Source organism: Aphis gossypii, chromosome 2 (genome assembly GCF_020184175.1).
Source record: "Aphis gossypii isolate Hap1 chromosome 2, ASM2018417v2, whole genome shotgun sequence".
Classification (NCBI taxonomy): Eukaryota; Metazoa; Arthropoda; class Insecta; order Hemiptera; family Aphididae; genus Aphis; species Aphis gossypii.
The window spans coordinates 84986524-85010221 of record NC_065531.1 but is presented as its reverse complement, the minus strand read 5'-3'; the positions used below and the strand labels follow the sequence as shown (position 1 = coordinate 85010221).

The following is a 23698-nucleotide window of genomic DNA, read 5'->3' as shown; positions in this document are numbered from 1 at the left end:
ATTATACACAGAAACCACTATAATAATAATAGTAATAATAATAATAATAATAATAACACTAATATATTATATTTGTTTCTTAAAGCATGCAACGAGAAATACAAAGAAAATAAATTATTAATTATCACATTATGTACAAATTGTATATATTATATATAATGAATTTGACTGCGAAACACTTTAATGGTGAACATGTTTTTCTATTTATTATTATTATAAAGGTATAAGATGTATTATTCGGACGAAAAGTATATCTAGAAAAACCGAAAAACAACGTCTCCTTGACGAGCAACCAAATAGAAAGTAAAATTTTTGAACCGAGAAACAAATGAGTTGGGTAGTGCAGAGGTTGGGGAGTCGACGCGCAAATTGCAAAACTTCTGTTAGTCCGCCGCCGGGGTCCGCACGGCGATTTAATTACGGTATTAAGTTTCGGGGGGACTCGATTAATTATTCAGTAGCGTCAAAAAGGGCGAAACGCCAGTAGTGTATATTATATTATACACTATAATATATATTTACTACGCAATGTTTTGTATATATACACATTAAATACAGTAAGTTCGAACTTTCCACGGCGTGAGAATACGGCGGCTATACGATATTATTTTTTTTTCTCGGTCCACCCGTCCACCCATCCACCCACACTGCGAGAATTCGTCGACTACGGAAAATACGAATTTAATACACTGCAATCACCCGCCTGCCCATCAACCAGATCTCTCGCGCTAATTAAAACGTCATGAATAAAACACAGGTATTACTTTGGATGTAATAACACGCGCGGCGGCGTGTCGCTCAAAACGCTGTGGAATCGTATTTATGTACAACGTGTATATTATTATATATATGTTGTGATAATAATTCATCGCGCGGACGGGAGAGGCGCCCAAAGCCCCCGAGGAGGAAATATTACGACCGAAACCGAAAAGGGCTTTGCATTTCCGCCATTAATTAGAGACAATATTACTTGTGTATTTCTTATTAATATGCGCGCGGGTCGGCCGCGGTTAAATATACTATATTATTATTATACTCTTACTCGGTCCCTCGCCCTGTTTCTCACTCACCCTCTCTCTAACCCTCTCCCTCCTTCTCTACACAAACTCCCGCCGAATCATCATTATTATTTTCGCGCACACCTTTATATGTAATGTGAAGTTTTTTTTTACAATTATTATTCGCTCGCCTATAATTCTCGGCGGTTTTTCATCGCGCTCACGAACGACCACTTTGACGCACATTAATCGGCTCCTACCCACCCGACGGTCTTCCGCAGTACGCCTTTCTCGTCCCGTCCGGTCGCCACTGTTTATGGACTGACGACGATCTCGCCGCAATCTCCTCGACGCCGCCCGCGATAAGCACACATATATTATTACACGCGTACTTCTGTCTGCCTAGGAGTATAATATTATATCTGCCGCATCAGCAGAGAACCGTAATGAAGTGGCAGCGTGCCGTTTCGCCTCGGCTGCCGAGAGGGTTATTTCTCTCACAAAGACGTGAAAAAAACTATTTAAAAAAAAAAAAAAATCATCGTCGTAATAATAATACGATATATCCTCGACATCAATCCATTGTTTTAAAACGTATATCATACGCGTAGAAAAATCGCGTGGTATACCGTCGCGGGGCACGTTTTTGTCAGCATCATATTGTCCGGGCTCATTCGATATTATAACCCGCCGGCCCGGGACCATTGTTTCTATCTCGCGCGCGCGCGCGTTCATTCGCTCACACATATACACATCAAGTTATTATTACTATTATTATTATTATTATTATACCGCAGATATCGTATTATTACACAAAAGCCTCCGTGCGTCTTCTCCTCGTAATATGTGCGTACGTGCGTGCGTGTGTTTATAAAACTACTTTTGTGTAAAATAAAACGCACTTGGTTTTAAATTTGTATTACTATATACCAACCACTATATATTATAATATTATATGTATATGGGCACTCTCGAGTGGCACGCCAACCGTATGTCATCCGATACGGATCACCACCGCACCGGTGTAGTACTTACCTATGTGTGTATGTGTGTGTTGAGACAACAATATACACTCGGCCGAGGCCAAATGAAGTGTCGCGCCGCGTTATGCGTATTATTATATTATTATTAATATAATAACGTTCGAGACCGATAAACGGATGTCGCCGTATCTATATGTATATATGTGTGTGTGTGTGCGCGAGTACACATTATTACAGTCGACCCGGATATACTTACTATTTATTATATATATAATATAATATACGCCGTATTATAAGTGTGTACTTCTATATAGTAGCGGGAAGGTGTATACTGTGTTTTTTCTTTAGACATTTCAACGATCGTCCAAAGCTCTGTCCGTCCGACCCTCCTAGGACTCCCTCTCCGTTGGTTTATTAATAGTAATAGTACCTAATAGTATAGTATAGTAATAACGTATAGTTACAACTGCAGTCGCTTCCGTAAAAAGATAAAAATAATAAATAATAATAATTTAATGTCGGGCGATGATTTACTGCGCGTAGGTCATGTGTTTCAGATTTTGTTCTTTATTTCGACGCGCTGACGATAAAATGACGAAAGTACGGGCATGTATAAACATTTTACCGTGCGGACGGTTATACTTGTACGAGGCTGTAAATAAAAACTTTTATGGCCCAATTGTATATCAAGAGAAGTGAAATACGCTCGCTGATAATCGAGGCAAACAATGACTGTATAGTTGTTGTGTGCATAACAGTGTTATTATAGTAATAATATTATAACAGTTTATAAGCACATCCGATAGACGGAATAACGAGATGCGTTTGTACACACATACACACTTAGCTCGACGGTGAATCCGAATAAACTTTCATACATATATACGTCATTTCGGTCGTTACGGCAATCGTCGGGTTTTCGTTGTTTACCATTATATTATGATATTAGGTATATTATATTATATGTATATACACCTAATAAGGAATAACACGTCACGTTTCGTGTATACTTAAAAATTGGGCCACCCTTACGCCGCAGTGGCGTCGTCTCGTCGAAAATCGACTATATATAGGTATACACCATATGCGCGATATATTCGGATAAATCGTGTGACGCGAGCGCGTTTGTATATAAATGCGCGTGTGTGCATTATGATATGTGCGCGTGTTAAGTGTCCGTAACGTAAACGGACCGTAATAATAATATTCGAATGTTTTTTCTCATCGCACTGCTGACATAAATCTCGAGTAAAATTCAACTCTCGCCCGCGCATTATTGTTTATATCCGTAGAGTTTGTGTGTGCACTCGAAACACTGCTGCAACCCCCCAAAAAAGGGTAGTGTGTGTGTTATACTCGGAACCGTTGATATATACGCGAGTGAAAACCAACACTTACACATACACATACGCACACAAACACATATACGGTAATCATCATCCCATCATCGGATATGCCATAAATGCGCGACGGTCTGTCGTAGTGTTGTTTTTGTTTTTTTTTAAATAAACAATTTCAATAGCTCTCTCGGTCTCTCTTATCCGATATTATATTTCTCGACCCCATACATATTACAATATGATATAGTGGTGCCATGCGGGACATGTGTCCTGGGCCACATGGGGTAAAATATGTATACCATCATTGCAGACGCGAGAGATCGACGGCGCCTCGTCAATGACGATTCCGTCACTCGGGTGTCTGTTACGTATCAACGATATTATGATATTATTATTATTACGCAGACGGGACGCGTGACAAAAATATTATAAGTTTTAACGTTCGCATTCAGTGATTATGATAACCGCCGTCAAATCTGAGCACCCCCTGATAACAGTGAGTTATTATAAACGTCGTGAGTAACATTAAAACTGGAAAACCAAATTTAGAAGGATAACGCATACAGCAGACGTCCTGCGCCTGTTCTGTTCGGCTCTTTGACATTCAGGTTTGGGTCGTAATTAAATCTCCACACATATTATCACACACGATATTATTATAAACGATGTACAGTAGCGCGGGGTTAGAGAGAAAACGGTTTTAAAAAAGGATTCTCTTTGTGTGGTCACCACGCCGTTTTGTATGAGTGCATATATATATAACATGTATACATTAAACGGGGAAAAAATGAAATGGAACAAATTTCGAGTATAATATCATATTATATAGACCATCGTCTCGTCGCCGTCTCGCGAGCTCGTAAATTTTGCTCTCGAACCCGTCCTAAGTGGTGGTTTCCCATTCGCCGTATACGCCCGCGGAGTTAGACCAGACCCGGCGGACGCGCGTTGGAGGGCTATCAATCAAAACGAGTTTGAACCCCGTCCCCGTTTATATATAATAATAATATATCGTTGCAAACAATGTATATTATTATATTCTTATCTAGCTTTACCGTTTAAACATGTAGTAGTAATAGCCAGTATAATACTGAGTATATAGAATTTGCCTCGAAAACAGTCGGAATATTGGATTATGTATAGCCCGACCCACCCCACACGTGCGAAAATAATACACTCGGCACCCTCGACGAGCGCGAGTCAAACGATCCTTTTTCGATAACAACTTATTTTTTGGCCGTTTTTTTAATGGTTATTTTTTTGCACACGCGTTTCCCTCAATTCGTAATATATTATTATCATAACTATTATTATTTTTGAACTCAATCGTCTCGTGTTACAGTCGACGGTCCGTAACCCTATCGATATGCGCTGCCCGAGAGTCATTGTCGTGCAGTGCAGCAGTCGTCCGCGTGTGCATTTCGTGTTGGTTTTACTCCAAAGGATAATAACATATACGCAATAAAAAAAAGAAAAAAAATTACGAAAAAAGGGTGTACTACGCGAGTCCGGACAATGTGCCCTCCTATTGTTGTACATACCGTATACATCATATACTTACAATACGCGAGGCAGTATATCGATACGGCGACGGCACGTGATAGTGCAGAAATAATAACAAATGTTTATATTTCTATTATATCCATATATATTATATTGTGTTGTAATATTATAACCATAGCGTGAAAACCCGTTCGGATTCGGTTGTTCAGATAACGTTTCCCCGGGGTGTATTTTTTGGTACGATTTGATGATTTTGATTTTTTTCCACTCCCGCGGGCTCGACGACAAAGTTTAACGAACTCGTCGTGGAGTTTTCGTTGTCTTTTTTTTTGTTTAATAGTAAATTTTTAAGCGTATGTATCACATGCGGAAAACGGATGTCTTGTATATCTTAATCGTCTGTTTGTTCCGCAACACGTTTCCTCAAAAATGTCGTTGTCGTCGTCTCGTTATAATTTCGTGTAACGCACACAAAGCGCGCGGGGCAAGGTGTTGATAGCTTTGTTCCGCACTGTAAACACGCGGACAACTATGTAGGTGTTTTTTGTTTTCCCTTTTTTTCTGATAAAACTCCGCCACTACTGTGTGTATAGTTGCAGCTGTCGAAATTGCTCAATTTGACTTTCCGAAGTCGATAGCTTTTTAACCATTATACGTTTACAATGTATAAGATATAGCTAGTTGGAATAGATATAGGATTTAACTATATCAACGTATAAGTCATAAGTTGCAGGGCGTCGTAAAAAGGGAAGTTATAACACAATAATATCCTTTTCAATTGAGTCAACCGGCACCAGACACTATATTATATTATTATATACCTATTCAATTGATATTTTTGTTGTATAAACAAATGTTGTAATGTCGTGCGAGCGTACAATTTACATATTATAGTAGTGGTATAAACCGCGGTGGACGAGGAGAATGAAAAATTCGACAACAAAGAGTATTGCGAATGGAATAAAAGGCGTTTTGCATTGTGCGCGTGTCCCTTGCTGAGATGATGTTATTATGTCGGAGTGAGTAGGAAAAAAAAATTATATAATAAAAATCGAGACCCCCGGCCATGTATCAATATTTCTGGTAAACGGGGAAAAGAAGAAAAACTCGGAGAGCCCATTGTTGAGCAGCCAATTTGAATTATTTACTTCCTCCGCTGAACCAACAAATGAATGTGGAATATGCCCGTCCTATTATGCATGTATAGGTACACCCGAAGTCATAAATCTGACGGTTTTTTTCCCTCGTTTCCGACCAGTATTTATTTATTTTTTTACGAATTATTCGTGTTTCTCCGCCACAGCTCATCCCTTCTTACCCACTCTCTTTCGCACTATATATACATTTTTTTTTACGCAGGGCGTTTAGGTACGTTTATTCCGCACATTAATATGCGAAAACCGCAGTTCTTCTCCCCGTCGGATATGAAAAAAGTACAACAAATCTGCTCCGAACAAAAAAATAAAAAAGGGCGGTGGTATAAAAACGCAAGCTATTACTGTGAACCCGACATCATAACACTTTGACATAATTTATTTGACTGTTAAACATTTGTAAGGGAAATGTCGATTTTCAAATCATATTTTTTATTATGCAAATTACACAAAAATTATTAAATCCCCGAAAACATCATGTAAATTATTTAGATGACTCTTAATCTACTTTAATGCTTATTATTATTATTATTATTTTTTTTTTTTTTGGAAATAAAAGAGAAAAAAAGTGCACCCTTAGGTCGATCAAAGTTAATTATCAAGAATTATATTTGCTAAATATTAAGACGTTGAAAATCGTTTTAAATATTAATAACTCTAGTGCAATATTTATATTAGCGCGTATAAAAGCAAATCGTTATAATAAAAAAAGAAAAAACGGCCACGTACGGAACAACAAAAATAAAATAATAAATGTACACGTATACATATATAAATATGTATTATATATGCAAAGGAACAACAATGACGTCGAGCGAAAATACTTTAGACGTATACGTTGGTATAATATATTATTTACCTCTTCGTCGATATAATAAAATATTAATATTATGTCCTATACGTATAACATGACGTTATATCATAATAATATTATATTATATCCTTCGGTTCTATTGTTGAATGTATATAAATATATGTATTATACAGACCTGGGTTATTGTCGAAGACGTGATTTTCTTTTTATTTCTAGTCGTTTTTGTTGCCACAGTACTTGCAATAATGACGCGTATATCATTTTATTCACAATTCCGATAGAACACATATATATTGTATATTAAAAGAACATAAATCTCACGAGTTGGACGCGTCACAAGAATAATATAGTTTATGTGCAGGCAGTTCGGTAGTGGTTGTCACGGCGGCTAGATATAGGTTTTCATCATCAGGTCGCAGCGCGTTCACATTCATCTTAGATAGTAGGTATAGGGTATAGGTATATGTAATATATCGGCAGCGTTAATATAATAATATAGCGACAGAAAACTCCCTCCTATAAAATATAGTATACGTATATGTGCGAGTGTGTATATTGCGCCCGATAGGACTTACTAATCCCATCCCTCCCGCGAGAAACCGTCTCCCCTACCGTAGCCGTTGCGCTAAAGTCAATTAAAAGAGAAAACACCAAAATCAAAGAGGTTTGGATTTAACGGACTGTGTCCACGTCCGTGGTAGAAACCAATAAAAACGGGGTCGTAAATAAAACGACACAACTACATATAATATATTATATAATAATACGCGTTTGCGTCTTGTCCGGCGGTTTCTTTCGGCCACGATTCCCTATATACGTATGTACGTATATATATATATACAACTTTTAAGCTCATTCTGTGCAACGCGCGTTGGTCTTATCAATGCGTTACCAGCTAGCCACGTTATCAACGGATATACTGGCGTGGGGGTGGCTTCAGTCGTAAAAACCAAAAAAAAAAAAAAAAAAATCCTAAGGAATGAAACAACTAATAATATAATATATTGCCGTCGACAGTTACATAATATATAACATGGAGTGATATATAGGCATATAACACATAGACGATTATTCGTTAGCGTTTGCGGTTTACACATTGCACTCGCACGTCTCTCAGTCCATGTATATATACATATAATACACACATGATACGCTCGTCACTATATGGTATTTCATCCCCAAAATATTGTCATAATTTATTCGTACGTATCATTGACGAGGGCGGTTGTCGCGTCTTCTAGCGGTGATTTTTTTTTTGGCTCCCGAAAACGTTCACGTTCGATATACGTCATCGCGGTGGGGCGGTTTTCGTTATCTGACCGAACTTTTGATGCAAATACTATAGTTATATATACATATGACGGTATTATGTATATATAAGTGCGCGTGTGTGCGCGTACGCCGAGATTAAATCCCCGAGAACACGGCACGTTCCGTCTCCCCTTTTTGCGTTTTGTTTTTTTCGTTCCCGGAAATCGTTTTTTAAAAACCATTATAATCCCGTGCAATAACTTGGACCGCACGTATGGTTTTTCGGGGGTATTTATTTTTTCCATCGACGACGAGCCCACACACTGAGTTAGAAGAGAGCTTGTGGAATTACGAAATGAAAATAAAAAAATACACGCGAAATCTAATAAGAACGCGAGGTATTTTCGCTGTATGTACGTGTACAATGCTTATATGTGTGTGTATGTAAATACAAACAGCGCTTTTTTTTTTTGAGCAACTTTTTTACGTTTCTGCCGTGTTTAAACAAAAATGCAATTTCCACACAGCACGCGCGCACAATATTAGTCCAACGAAGAATTGCGCGTTATTCTTTCACTCGTACGATCTTATACATTAAAATAATATACACAATATGCGAATTACAATACCTATATAGTTACTATTGGTTTTTGAAGATTGCTTTCCATTTTACTTTTGCTTCAATGTTATTAAAAATCGTTTCTTATTTGTTTGTTTTTTCCTCTGTTCACAGTTCTCGGCCCGGAAGACCGCCTAAGAGAGCGTCATCTGTGGGCCTGTCTCTGGCTGCATCGGCCTCGCACTTGAGTCATCAGTTGAAGAAACACCGTCTCGAAAACGGAGACTACGTTGCCGGAGTTTACGAAAACGGACATTTACAAGGTAATAATATAATATTTCACAGTAATAATCAAATAGTCAGGTTAGGCGTAAAATAAAAACACGTTTGCGGTAACGCACGCTCGTTGAGACATGGGTCAGAGGTCGCAAACGCGGTTTTAAAAACCGTTCAACAACTGTTTTTTTTAAATTCTTAATTATGTTAAATTATGTTAAAATTAACGTGATTTTTACCGTTCGTATCACGATTGCATTTGTAGTCGAACGGCTTGTAATGACGAACGACGTAAGCGTATAATGCACGTACCTATGTACGATTCGTTTTCTATTTATAATATATTAATTTAATAACAGTGTTCAATCGATAATTTTAAGTATATACATTCAGACGTACCACAGTAGAAAATCATTTAATCAACGTATTCGAATACGAGTGATTAGTATATTATTATAACTTTTTAGTCAGTACATAGTATTTAATATCATGGTGTGTGTGTGAGTAGCGGATATACGTTGATATGGTGTTGTGTATATTAAATTAATGAGCGTGCGGCAAATACGTTTTTATTTATTATGAGTTATGACTAATTAGCAAAGACTTGTAATACGCGTATGGTAATTGCCGTTACAGTTTTTTTCTTCTTTTATTTTTCGAACAATAATTCATTCCATCCTAATCGTACAATTGTCGGTCAGTAGACTGTTGACCGCTTTATACTTAATTTTTTAAGTTTAATGACCAACGAACGATTATAACATTATCAAATCTGATGCTGCAATGCCTATTATAAACACACAAATAGAATACTTATATAAATTAAAATGTCAAAAACATAATATAAACATTTCTGCTTTTTTTTTTACTAATAAAAATGTGACATATCTCAACCATTGCCTGTCGCCGATTGATGACCGCAATCCAGTGAGATTACTAAGATTTTTTGTTCAAATTTATAAGTATACATATAATATACTTATTATTAGAGATAAGTACAATTATTGAATTAAAAGAAAATATACAATTTGATCTTAACTATGTAGAGTTTCTTTCCGAAAACTTATTCGATTTCGTATAATATGTAAAAAAAAAAAATAGAAAAAATTATCAATAATAACCGAATTACTGCACCATTGGTCTTTGCTGTGGCTCTTGCATTCGAATAATAATAATATTGTTTACCGTCTAAAAGTGGGCATTATCGTCTGTTTCTCAGTATGCTATAAAACGTACCTTATACGATCGTTGTTCTCATCCGTTTCCCTCGTCTTTAGAATATGAAATATATTATATTGTATAGATATCGTTACAATATTTTTATTCGGCCGCAGCTGTTCGGCGATCAATCATCCGACAAAAGGAGAACACTCCCGTGCATGCCCATTATGCTCGTATTTAGTTTGTAACATTGCGTTGTAGCCCCGTGTATTATTTTGTTTTTTTTTCTTTCACCGACGATACTTATTTTTCCCTCGCGCTCCCCGATATAACCAGTATTTTTTTTCCAGTTTTGTTTTATGCATATTATAATATTTATAATCACGCTGATTAAAAGCCAGCGTTTGCTACAGTGCGTGCGCGCACGCGTCCGTCGGTTTCACACCCTTGATCTCTTCTTCAATAGTTTTGCGAGAGGAGCGTCAAATTTAATTTAAAACGAGTGAATGAAAAAAAAAATAACACGACATTTTTCTCGGTGTTATGTAATTAAGAGTTTTTTTCCTTTCGTTAAGAACGGTGTACGGTTCGTTAAGCACGGTTGCCGTCACCGCCGTCACTACCGTTGTCACCGCGCTACCGTATTAGCGTTGTGTTCCGCGGCCGTCACCGGTGCAGCGCGCCTAAAGACATCGGACACTGTCTTTTGAGCATCGGATTTCCGCGAAAAGTTTTAAAAAAGCGCGTTAAAGTAAAAATTAAAATTGCCACCCCTTTGAAAATTATCTGCCGTTAGCCGTTGAGTAATATTTACAAGTACCCATTCCGAGTACATACGACGGCTTCCTGTCACCGTCGAGCCGTTTCCATCAGCGATGACGACTATACCATAATAATATTATAATAACGCGTCGAGCAACAATAATTAACAATATTATATTATTTATAACAATATATATGTGTATATATATTATACAAAGTATTGTTATGATAAGTTTATATCGGTACTCGTGTGTACGCCGTACGAGTTGCGCGTAAAATGAAAACAGAAAACAAAAGTGGGACCTTTTTCTCACACACACAGGATAGACGCACTTAAAATGTATCAACAGTGCGTTTCCTGTCACCCGAATAATATAATAATATTCAGTCGCGTTGTTTTTTATTCCGCACGGTTATTTTTTTTTATTAATATTATTGTTTAATTCCATTATATTACGGTTCAATTGACAAAGCACTGCGTGTAGCGGTGCAGTGGTAGTATATATATATATTATTATTATGTGTGTACACATGCACGCGCATTTACAGTAGCCAACAGAGTGCCCCTCCCCCACGTGGTCCACACACCGATAGTCATAAGTATACGCGCGCCAGTAGTCCCGTTCGGACAATGCGAACGTTTGTTGTTCTTCTCGCTCGTTATCGTTAATTGGACACACACGTATGTTTATATACTCTATAATATAGTCTCTCTATTTCTTTCTCTCTCAGTTAATACGTATTATATATATGTTATAACCCCCGAATGACACATTCCCCTCATTTCCCCTCATTACGATAGTTGTTATATATTATTATTATTATTTTTAATTTAAACAAACCGTATCGATTGTACAATAATACAATAATATCCCCTAGCCACGGCCATCGGAACCCACTCCTGCGGCGCAGAAGGTAGAGGTATACCGCGGGACGTCCGGCGAGCTCTTCAAGACCTCCGCTCACGCGCGCGTGTGTAAACAACCGCTGCAGCGGTCGTATTATGTATATAAACTTACTATAAACCAGCACGGCCACCTATATATTGTATTGTGTAATATATTTTTAATTCGAATGTTATTAACGCGATAGTGTGTGTGTGTGTGTGCAATTAAACCCGTTCGGTTCCCACCGCGACGTGTGTTATGCGTGTACGTTTATTGTCTAATATGTATGGAACAGAAAAATAAAAAACAAAAAATATAAGAAATTATATGGTAGGTAGCCCGCGTGTGTGTTTTTCTTTGAAAAGCCTTTTCAGGTAGACGCGCGCGCGCACACGTTTTGTGTGTTCGTTGTTTCGAACGTCGTACTTTATTTACATTGGCGACGTGAAAAAAGGGTTAAATCGACGAGTGTTTTCACCTGCGGGACGACGATCGCGGGGGCGACGACACGGCCGGCTTTTGTTGCCGACTTTATTTTTTTTTCACTTTTAATTGGTCCGGAAGGGTCCGCCGCGACGACGACTCATTTTTTATTATTTATTTTTATTTTTCTAATAAACCGTAATAGCCGGTCGTCATCGACGGCGACGTCACCCGGTGGTGAATCGACACAATCGTTTATTCGTTTATGAAAACACGCCGTCGCCTCGCTTGGTTGCCGTTTTTTTGTTTCCTCCTTTTCACACGGGCCTCTGGGCGAACGCGCGCGCTCCAGCCCGCCCGAAGTTCAAAGTTCAAAACGTATTTACGAAATGTCTTATTCGTCTGGAAATTAATGAATACACGCAAAATAATATAATAATATTACAAATTAATAATATATGCACAAACGACATATGGGCGTCGTCGAAAAATAAAAAATTAAAAACCGTAATTATCAAGTTAACCGTTTTTATTTGAGGTGGTTTTTATATGTCTTATATTTTTTTCCAACTATAATATAGTGCTGTACGCGCGTACAATAATATACTTAGTCAGCCGTTCACGTCGCGGATTTTCGCAAACCAGACACGCGGCGTATAGATGTGCGTGTTGGCCATCGAGTATATTTATTTTGTTTGTTCGATAAACTGTAAACATATATTATAAAATACAATATAATCATATTATATCTACATGCGTACCGTGGTTAGTACCTATATACTACTCGAATGGTGAGGAGGAGAAGGCACAAACTTCGCTAACCCCACCCCACGGGATATAATTGAACCAGAGATTCTTTTCACTACACCCGCTTGTGCGTGAGTGTGAATTCTGCGTGTGTGCGTGTGTGCCCGGTTGTGTGAATGTGCTCACAGTACAAGGTACACCTATATATATCTATATATATACACGTTTATTATATGTAACGTATTGAAACGGTGGCGGCGGCGGCATAGAGTTTGTATTAATATTCGCGTGTTTCGCACAATGGTCACGCAACAGTCGAAAACGTTGTGTCGCCGACTACCGTAAGTACATGTTATGATGTGTACCTATATATGTGTGTGTATGTGTGCGTGAGTAGGTAGATATTGAAACTATACACATACACGTACACTGCGCAAGAGCTTTGCGACCGATTGTTATTAACGGTATAAACATGAAATATTGTCTTTCGCTAAAATCTCAAACCACCCCCTTTTTTGTCCACTGTAGAAGGGTCACCATGCTATTCTATCCACGTATTATTTCAATCATATTTCGCTGTACATTTTATTCGTTATGGTGCGATATTATAATTGAATCTAAATATTATATTCCGCCGACAAGCAAGACCATTGGATTAGATGGAACTGATAAAAATAATACGTTACAGCTATATTATAAGTATACGGTGTAATGGATTTGGGAATAATCGATTTTACGTGATTTCCGTATATTATATATTCAATATGGTCGTCAATCGTGATACTACAATAAATATATATTATTATAATTTAGAAATGAACCGAAAACATTTAATTTTTAAAATCAAACCGGCTGCCCGGGTATAAGAATGAAGTTAACGACCGTTAGTTAAACCATTTAAACATGCAATATCGTTGCTATAATATATACATAATTCTCCGTCTGGTTGGTATGCATTGCCGCGCACCCAGTGACCACCATACATATATATACTTAATATATTAATATACGACTACCATTCATGGCACTGCATACACATTACTTTATACATATATAAATATTTTCAATCCGTAATCGTGAAATACGATTCTTCTTACGAGTATATATGATATAATTTTAGTGTAAAAGCACACCTGAAATGAAAATACATTTCAGAGATTAGAATTTTCCGAAAATTCACATATTTTGTGATGCTTTGAAACTTATGCAGTGTAATGAAAGGCGTTTCGTTAAGTCTCGTATGCTGTCAGCTTATGCTACATATAGCTATATATGAGACGAACAATGCGACGGTCATCTCGCGTCGGCCGTCGTTGTAAAACCACTTATAGCGTGCGTTATCGCATTGGGACCGGGAGACAGTATATAAAAATAATAATGATAATAATAATAATTATAATGGTAATAATAATATGCGCGTCCGTGGGGGTTGATATCCGACCGGAAAACGTACGCGGTGGTACCAGTTATCTCTCTCTCACCCATTACAACCCCGCGACGGACGAATTCTAGAGGACGTGCGTGAATAATGAATTGCCATCGTTTTACCGGTCAACGTGTTAAATAGTTAAACATGCGCTGGGATTTCAGGCGAGATAGAGCACGTATTCGGCCGTCGTTCTGCCTGCCCGTGGGTTACGCTCCCGTAATCGGCTAAGCCGCAGGAGCCCTTTGCACCAATACCGTTTTCCGCGACGGAAATGAAAATCCTCTTCTGATTAAGTTTAAATATATATACATGTATGTTATGTATAGAAATAAACGATTTTTTTTCTAAAAATGCAAGTAGAATAATATATAGTATATAGGACATAGGCATAGTATGGTTTTGTGTCCAAATTCTCGTTTTATTTTTGGTGTTTAGAGACTAAAAAATGACAACCATCTTTTTCCAAATGTTGTTTTTATTGTGGTTCAATCTTCTTAATATAGATTAATCATGTTCAAAACGCATCGAACCCTTTCTTCTACCAATATATATATATTTGTCTTCCGAAGTTCTGACTACCGAATTGTTCGTGACGTGTACGTGATATGTATACAGTTACATATTACGTTGTATAGCACTCCAAGATCTCAACAATAATATTTGTATACTATTACGGTCTTCTCGATTAATTTTATCATTGACGCTCGTATTAATATCGTAGGTACACATTATATACAATTATTTATATTTATTATTATTATTATTACATACTTTTTTTCTTCGTTTGCCGCGTACCACTGATATACATCATTTATAATATATGTATTACTAGTAAGTTACTACACGAAACGCATAATTTACGTTCGTAAAGAATGGGTATGACACATAAGTCATGGCGGCGGACAATGAAACGGAAAACGCATACTATTTATACGACCCACGTCATAAATGTCTTCTTTCGCAATGCTAGATATCTCCGCCCTGCGGGCTGTTATAATTGTTGATAATTACACGGTACGCACGCACCTCGAACGTCTTCATTTCCCACTCTGTGAGCCTGCTGTCCGGCAACAGAACCACCGGGCCTAACTTGTAACACACACATACGTACCAACACTCGTTCATGCAGTTGGTCGGACTACAATATAGACAGCTGAATAAGTTACTGCGTTATGATTACCGCGGTAACCCAGTTCCTCCGTCATATTTACGGTCGGTCAGTCCCGATAACACATTTAATCCAGGCACCGATTTTTAGCATAAATTAATATGTTTTATTTCCTCCTTTCGCCGCCGACATATCATGTATTGTACACGACGAATATATGATGTGTATATATAATATATAATATTATGTACACACACACACACACACACGCACAAATAATAATATAATATAATAAAGTCGTCCGGACGAGGCCGTCAAGTGATTTCGAAATTATATGAGCACACTACGATGTGTTTTAAATCGGAGAATCCTCGCGCTATATTGCACGCAATCAACATCAATTAAAATATATTTCATATGCGATCCGAAAGGTAGTAATCGAAAATTATTTTTCCTCAAACATCATATATCACGTCTACGCCCGTCGATCTGCAGTGTATATTTATAACCTGTTTATTCGGTTAGCTCCAATTACACACCTCGATCGTGTGTAATTATAATATTATTAAAAATTCGATTTAAACGTAACCGACCGTTTAAAATCGCTACATCCGTCGTCGGCACATCATCTAACGCAGTAATTTGATTGCTCGACTCCGCGTGTCATCAACACGGTTCGATTCGTCATAATATCGCCGTCGGTATAAAGCACATATTATTATTATATGTATATAACACATTATGTATATTACTCGTCAGACAGCCCGGCGAGGTGGTCTACCAGTGTGTGTGTGTGTGTATACAATATACATACACACGAAGAAATGATGATAATAATAATAATGAAACTGATATTATGTTTGTTCAATTAATGATATTATTATTATTGTTGTTGTCTTGTGTGTGTAATCCACCCGCCGACGACCGCGACCGCGGTGGTATATTTCCACGGGGTTCCGATCAGAAAAAACCCGAACCCGCCGCGGTGGTCCCCGAAGCTGCTCATTGTGCGCGTCTCGGGGGGGGCCTTTCACGTGTGCGGCACGCTCGCTGTTAATCTTCGGCGGTCGAATATGAATATAATATAATACAGTACCTATGTGTGCACAGAAAGAAAGAAGACAAGTGCCGCCATCGCCACGTGATTGTATATATAATATATATCCATATTATGATAAAGTAACCGTTTTATAGCGATTGCTATCTCCTTTTGTTTTTTGTGAGTACGCCGCATTGTTGCGGTGACTTAAATAAATATTTAATTATAGAAACTTACGATGATGATTTATACACCACGCACGCTCTCGTATTTACTCTCTTTTTTCTTTCCGTCAGTTTGTGGCCATCACTCGCGACTTGCTATGGCTCGCCATCGACACCGAATAGAATATATTCATCTGAAGTATTATGATGTGTACTGTTTATGCAAAATATAAAATTATATCAGTGAGAATTCGATCAAAATATAGTTATATCCCCGATATTATTGTAAGGGCGGGGTGGGTAGAGAGTTAGAACCAAAATTAGATCGTTTTGACCGAATCGACTAAACAACGTAGTGCATTTTCTCTGAATTCTGACAAAACCACTATAACAATTTAGCCTGTAGTGTGGTCTGCCACAGCTTTTAGCACCGTTTGGTGCGACCAGGCATTCCTGCAGGACACCGCGTGCAATGTCGCGGTAACACAAATACTAAAATATACTTCTAGTAAAAACGATGAAAACTCGTCGAGAATATCTCGCAGAGTTTATATACACGACGTGTCCCGGCAAACCACTGGACGATGATCAAACACCGCCGCGTGCGATCTTCGACGCCACGGTATATTTATTTTATGCGCAGAAAATCCGTCATCCATCATCACGTGGAGATGACGACCAAGCGATAAACAGCTCCTCACCACCGCATGTACCCCGCGACCCTGCAGATGAGGCTGCGGTCTCCTCCGACCATCCTCGTAACGTTTATTACTATTACTTTATTATTATCGTGATTATTATTATTATTGCACACAGGGCTTTTCTTGCTGCCGCTGTTACAATATACAACAGCGGTTCCGGAAAACGCGCTACGTCGGTATATATGTATATATGCATATTATATGGTTTCGTTGTTAGGTGGCGGCGTGTCGTCGTCATCGTCCGTGCCGTTGAATATTTTATGCTTAATCCCCGGACCGCATTTGTCAAAAATGCCCCTTCTGCCTCTCGAGGCGGCGCGAACCTCTCCGTGAAATTCGAAATGATCGAACGGTTCGTTTCGGAAGTGACGCGGTGTGTATTTGGTCTTTTGATGTGACTCGTTTTTTTAATTATGCATTTGATCGATGCGACACGCGCACGGCTGCGGTGTGAAGAGTCGACGACGACCGTGCGAAACTTCGAAAATTTTTTACGGGCAATCGCCAAAGACAATAAAATATAACAACTAAAAAAAAAAATAAAAATAAAAATCCGTACAGATCTTTTTCCCAGTGGGATTCGCTCAGTTTACATCGTTTGTGTTTGAATGTCGGGTCGATCTCTATATATATTATTGTTATACATTATACACTGTTGCTGGATTATAGTTTCATCGTGGCGTATAGACGTAGTAATAATACATACATTATATAACATATATATTTTACACAGATATATTATATATGTTTGTGTGATTTCGAGCAGAAACTATGGACCGAAGACATTCTGTTTATGATATATACGCGTATTTACTCGGCGTGTATAACGAGCACTGTTATAAGTACATACAATACACCGCGGGTGTGAGGAATATAGTGGATCTCTGTAGTGCAGTAAATAGTCGGTAGATCGTTTGTCCGCGGATTATAAGGGATTGGTACTAACATTACTATAACAGTTCATGTATTATATACACGAGTACCTATCTATTAATACACGATGCTCGAAGTACCATATAACAAGTATATACCTTTAGGTACGTCAGGCAGGTGGCCGTAAGATGGAGAGCTCATACTTATAAGTTATAATAACGGTTTACCGTTTATTACAATAAATAATATTTCACTAGTGTCGAGAAAATTACATATATATACTTATTATAGGTATATGTAATTTTATTTTAATGTTCGGTATATTATAGGTATACACTCTCGGTGATGACTGTTTAGTTGTAAGTTTATAATATGACGAGAATGGACGTTTTGTATGCTAAAAAACAGTACCTATAATACGTATCGTGCTTGATAAAAAAATGTTTTGAAATTTATTATCGTCACTGCAACTTACGTTTTTGTGTGACTCGCAGGAGCGTATAATAATATAGGTATTTTGTAGCGATTTCGTGAAAAAATTCATAATAATAAATAAAATATAAAAACCACAGAAACCCTTTCAGACGAGACGGGCTCGTGTATAAATCATCGTTTACCCGTGCATAAAAAGACGCGGAGCTTTCATCTGTGAAATTGAACCTTCGTTTTTACGTTTCAATCGCAGATGCTACTCATCGGCGAGTCATGATTCACTGTCAGTCGTCGTCGTCTTCCTGGCCCATAACCGCGTAACGGTGACGTGGTGATAGAGTGGGGAGGTAAAAAAAAATATAAACTTCCCCTGACCTCGGGACGATTTTTTTCTCTCCCGACGGTATATATCGTATGCTAATATTCGACGGTGGCTGCTGCTACGGCGGCGTGGTGTGCAGAAAAAGAGAGTGCAAATTAATTTCAATTTAAACGAGTCGAAATGTATACATAATATATTATACAATATATATCGTACGAGTATATATATATATATGTGTGTGTGTGTGCATAAAGGGATCCCTGCAGTACTGCCACCGTCACTTAAAGCCAAGAAACGGTTATATACAAGCACAGAGCTATATAGAGTGTAATCAATCATCCCGCGTGCGCGAGTCCGTTCTCTCACTCTCTTCGACTGTCAGCAGTGCACACGCACACACACACACACGCGCGTGCGTACATGTCGGTCCCTGCATACGTATATTGTGTACGTGGTTATATTTTTTTATTGTTATATATATTCCGAAACGGCGGGAAGGATTTTAATTTTAGCATATATTGTTTCTTTTCGGTTCCAAGACAAACAAACACACACTCGCACGCGCACACTCGCCCGGTCTTAATTTCCATCCCGTCCCCGCGGGTCACTACCTCCCCCTTTGGCGGTGGCGAAGACTGTGACTACGACGACGACTCCGGCGATGATGATGGATTGCACCCGGGTATGGCCGCTTTACGCTGTTGCCACCCCCGTGCTTTATCATTAGCACCGGCACCCAAAACGGCTAATTTAAACCTAAGGTCTTTTTTGTTTTCTTTTTTTTGCCTCCATCTCTACGTCGTCAGTACTGTACCGTCGCCACCGAATTATAATTACCGTCCGAAAAGGTTTTCACACTTCAAATAGCCACCGTGACCCGAGTTTCCGTATACCACCCACTGACACCGATATATATATATATAATCATAAACATTATACATATACATACTTTATACGCCCTTTTCCTCCCAACCATTCACCACCGTATCATTCATCCATCTCTTCGCCAAACTTTGTCCAAAAATAGCATACACTGGTTCCCCCCCCTCTCTCTCTCTCTCTCTCTCTCCTCTCTCTCTCTCTCTGTATCTCGAGCTTTTGATAAATTATACGTCGTGTATAATCTGTCGTTTGTTTTTACGATAATCAATTATTACATTATATATTCCTATTTCGTGTTACAACGGTGAGCGGTAGATTATACATGCACAAGCAAAATGCGTAGCATCTGCATTTTCAACGACTCATTTTCTTCCTTTTTTATATATATAGGTATTTGGTACATTTACCGTTTTATTAATGGAAATTGTTCCGAAACGAAAACACTTTTTAATGGAAAATAGCGTTATCCAATTTACATGTTGTCTTTATACGATAACAAACACACCGAGGGACTCGTTTATTAATTTTTTTTAACGTACACACGTGTATATATATAAGCATTAAGCAGGACTATAACTCAAATCGAATTAACATTTTCCGGTATCGGAAGTGAGATTTAATAATAAAATTAAATGGAAAAAGTGCCTATAACTTCTATATAAGGTAAGAAATTAAATGAATATTTTATTTTATACAGGATTTTACCAGCCGTAAAAGCATTTTAAAAGTTTTGCGACTTCATGATTGTGAATCGAGAATATAATAACTAAGACGCATTGATCCACGAAGGACTTTAATGTACATTAAAGTATATATAGTGCAAAGTTAAATTTCTTGTATCAGTTATCCGTCGTCCACACTATATACACTATATTATGATATTGTATAAGACCATAGTATCAGTAGTAGTCACGCGTACGTTTTATAATAAAAAATATCACATAGTATGGTTTATTTTTAAATTCTGTCACTGACGAAACTACAACGATATTATAATACTGTACATTAAATTATTTGCGTGGCAGACGATCGCGTGGTTATAGTGTACCATACAAAAGGGTAACCGGGTAAATACTGACTGGCGCGTGAACATGTCGTTACGTAATAATAATAACAATAATATTCTCATCGGTGAAAGCGATTAACTGCAGCGGGTGCGGTGCACTGCAACTATATATATTGTTATATGCATGTTTAGAGATACACTACTACAGACTGTACCTACCGTACATCTGTATACATAATATAATATGTGTATATATAATATATAAGTACATTAAAATAAACTGCAGTAGACGATCGACACGCGCGTGTACAAACAAGATTTGTAAATATATACAAAGCAGAACGGTAATAGTAATAATGATATATGACAAATAGCGGCGGTTATTATGTCGACGAGAAACAGTCGCCGGCGCGAGCGTATAAATCACGCGCGCAATCGTCGTGTGTCGGCGTCGTCGTCGTCGTTCAAGTAGCTTCGGCGAAAAGCCGAGTCTTATTAGTCAAAGTCCTGCGGGTAATTGAATGTGTGCGTGTGTGTGTATATTATTAAGAGAGAGCCGGCCGACGAGGGACCCCGCTGAGAAAGGCCAATCAACATCTATAACAAAATATTATTATTATTATTATTATATAGGTACACATTGCGAGACCAATAATCATTATTACCGTTTGCCAGTTGTTTATTTATTATTATTATATATTTCGGGTACTAGCGCGTGCGTATCTTATATATTCTATACGTCGGTCCGTAAAGACAAAACCCATCAGTCACACACTCACACACGCCGCAGAGACTATACGTAACGAGTTCTGTATGCATAGGTACTCTGACCGAATGCCATTAGGAATGTCCATTAATAATTATAAGTGGCGACCAGTAAGTCCGTTTCAATAATTATATATGTGTACCTATATACAATATTTTTGTTGTGTTTTGTTCTGAACGTTTTTTGACCGCGTGGTCACGAAGCGTGTTTCAACTTAATAAGTTACAACACTCGGGTGAACCTGCAGATTCCGTGTTTTTGGACCGATAACTATTATGAATATATTGAAATATTGACATAAATACATAATATTTTACTTGTATTATTATTACTAGTTCACTATATTACTGATAGTTCTCTCTCTACTCGTTCAGGATATGGAGTCAAACAACGTACCTATTAGGAACTTGTGAGGGGCTGTCCATATGGAATCTCATTTTTGTATATTGTTCTCAGTTTTTCTACTTGAAAATCTCGAGTCTTAGTAACACCATTGTTATATTATAAACCGTTCACAAAATAAGTTCAAGGGTGGTTTTCTAGTCCCGATCACCCTCCGGCCACCACATACACCGACCTCGCTGCAATAACATATTCTAGTTAATGTACACAATTATTATATTTTATTACATCTACCTACTATGTGTATTCTACGTGACTGCGTAATAACATTTTAATATATGAATGTACTTTTGCAGATTCGCCACGCATGGAAAAATCGCCGCTGCTTGCAAACGGATACAATCACCCACCCACACATCTCGGACACATGCAGTACATGCAGCAGTTCAACCACCACCACCATCATCCGGCGGCCGCACACGCCATCATGAACCCAGCCGGTCTGTCGCACCCCGCGTTGCCCCGTCCAGACGCACAGCTACTTAAGAGCCAAGGACTCTCCATGGAAGCATTGGCCAGGTGAGTGTTGTACCCCTGACCACCGCCCACTAAACAACCCCCCGAAATAACTTCATTGACCGGAAACCGCGTGACCATTGCTCATTTAATTTTTATTAATATGTAGCAAAGAAAATGACACTTAAAGTCAATCCCATGTTGCTATTGCTATTATTTCATTTTATGAGTATAAAACGAGTTTGACGAGATCTTGTACTTTGTACTTACTGTAAAGGTTAATACCGAGTAGATACTCATAATGTATAAATCGGGTGCATAAAACAATTCAGTTGTAGTTTTATGTCGATACTCTTGCTACTTATTGCTCACGATTAGTTTTCAATACGTGGTTATTATATGGTTAACCATTAATAAAAACGCATTTTCTTGAAATAATTTGCTACTATTAAAAGATCACATTTTATAATTTTCTCAAAAAAAGTATTAATCTTATTTTTACGATTTATTAATAAAAAGAAAAGAAAATTCAAATCGAGTATATTAAAAAAAGTTTGATAATTATAAATAATTAATATACCAGTAAAATACATTTTTAAATCAAACTCGACTTTAATATTGATATTTTCATAATAGTACCTATACCTATTTGAGACTTGGAAACTAAATTAAAAATTAATTACACTTCTTAGAGCAGCGGAAACGAATGTATATATATATATGTATGTATTAACGTCTCTAAAATATTATATATTTATAATAAATGAATTAACTCGTATCAATTTTTCAATGCAATTCAAAAAAAAAAAACTAAATTTAGGATAATACTACATATTATTACATAATCGTTTTATTGTTCATTTGTTGATTAATGTCAGAGAGCAAAATTGAGTTTATAATAGAGTCAACTGTTTAATTAATAATATACAAAACAAATATTATGTAAAGTACCTATACAGTTAATAAATTATTGTAATATATACACGTAATGACACAGTGGTTTATTTTTTAATTGTTTATCACTACGTTTTTAATATGTTTTTTTCTCGTTTTACAGTTCGGGTATATGGGAAAAAGCGTATGCCGGCTTCATGAAACAACTAGAAAGGTAAGAGAATAATAATAATAATCGCACACTGCTCGTGCTGCAGTATTTAATATCATTATTGTTTATATCCACGACGCCTTCCCGTCCGGCGCGTCGCACTATTAAAATAACGACTTGTATATAATATACATGTATATACCGTTTTCTGCAAT

At 37.5% G+C, this 23698-nt stretch overlaps 1 protein-coding gene across 3 annotated transcripts in view; it reads left to right on the top strand.

The window, feature by feature from the left end:
* LOC114122420 (dachshund homolog 2) overlaps positions 1-23698 on the top strand; it is a 118244-nt gene that overhangs the window by 45580 nt on the left and 48966 nt on the right. For all 3 annotated transcript variants that reach the window (XM_050202084.1, XM_050202083.1, XM_050202085.1), the window contains 3 exons: positions 8777-8925; positions 22279-22501; positions 23496-23546. In XM_050202084.1, coding sequence (XP_050058041.1) covers positions 8777-8925; positions 22279-22501; positions 23496-23546 — 423 coding nt within the window. The remainder of the gene's footprint in view (positions 1-8776; positions 8926-22278; positions 22502-23495; positions 23547-23698) is intronic.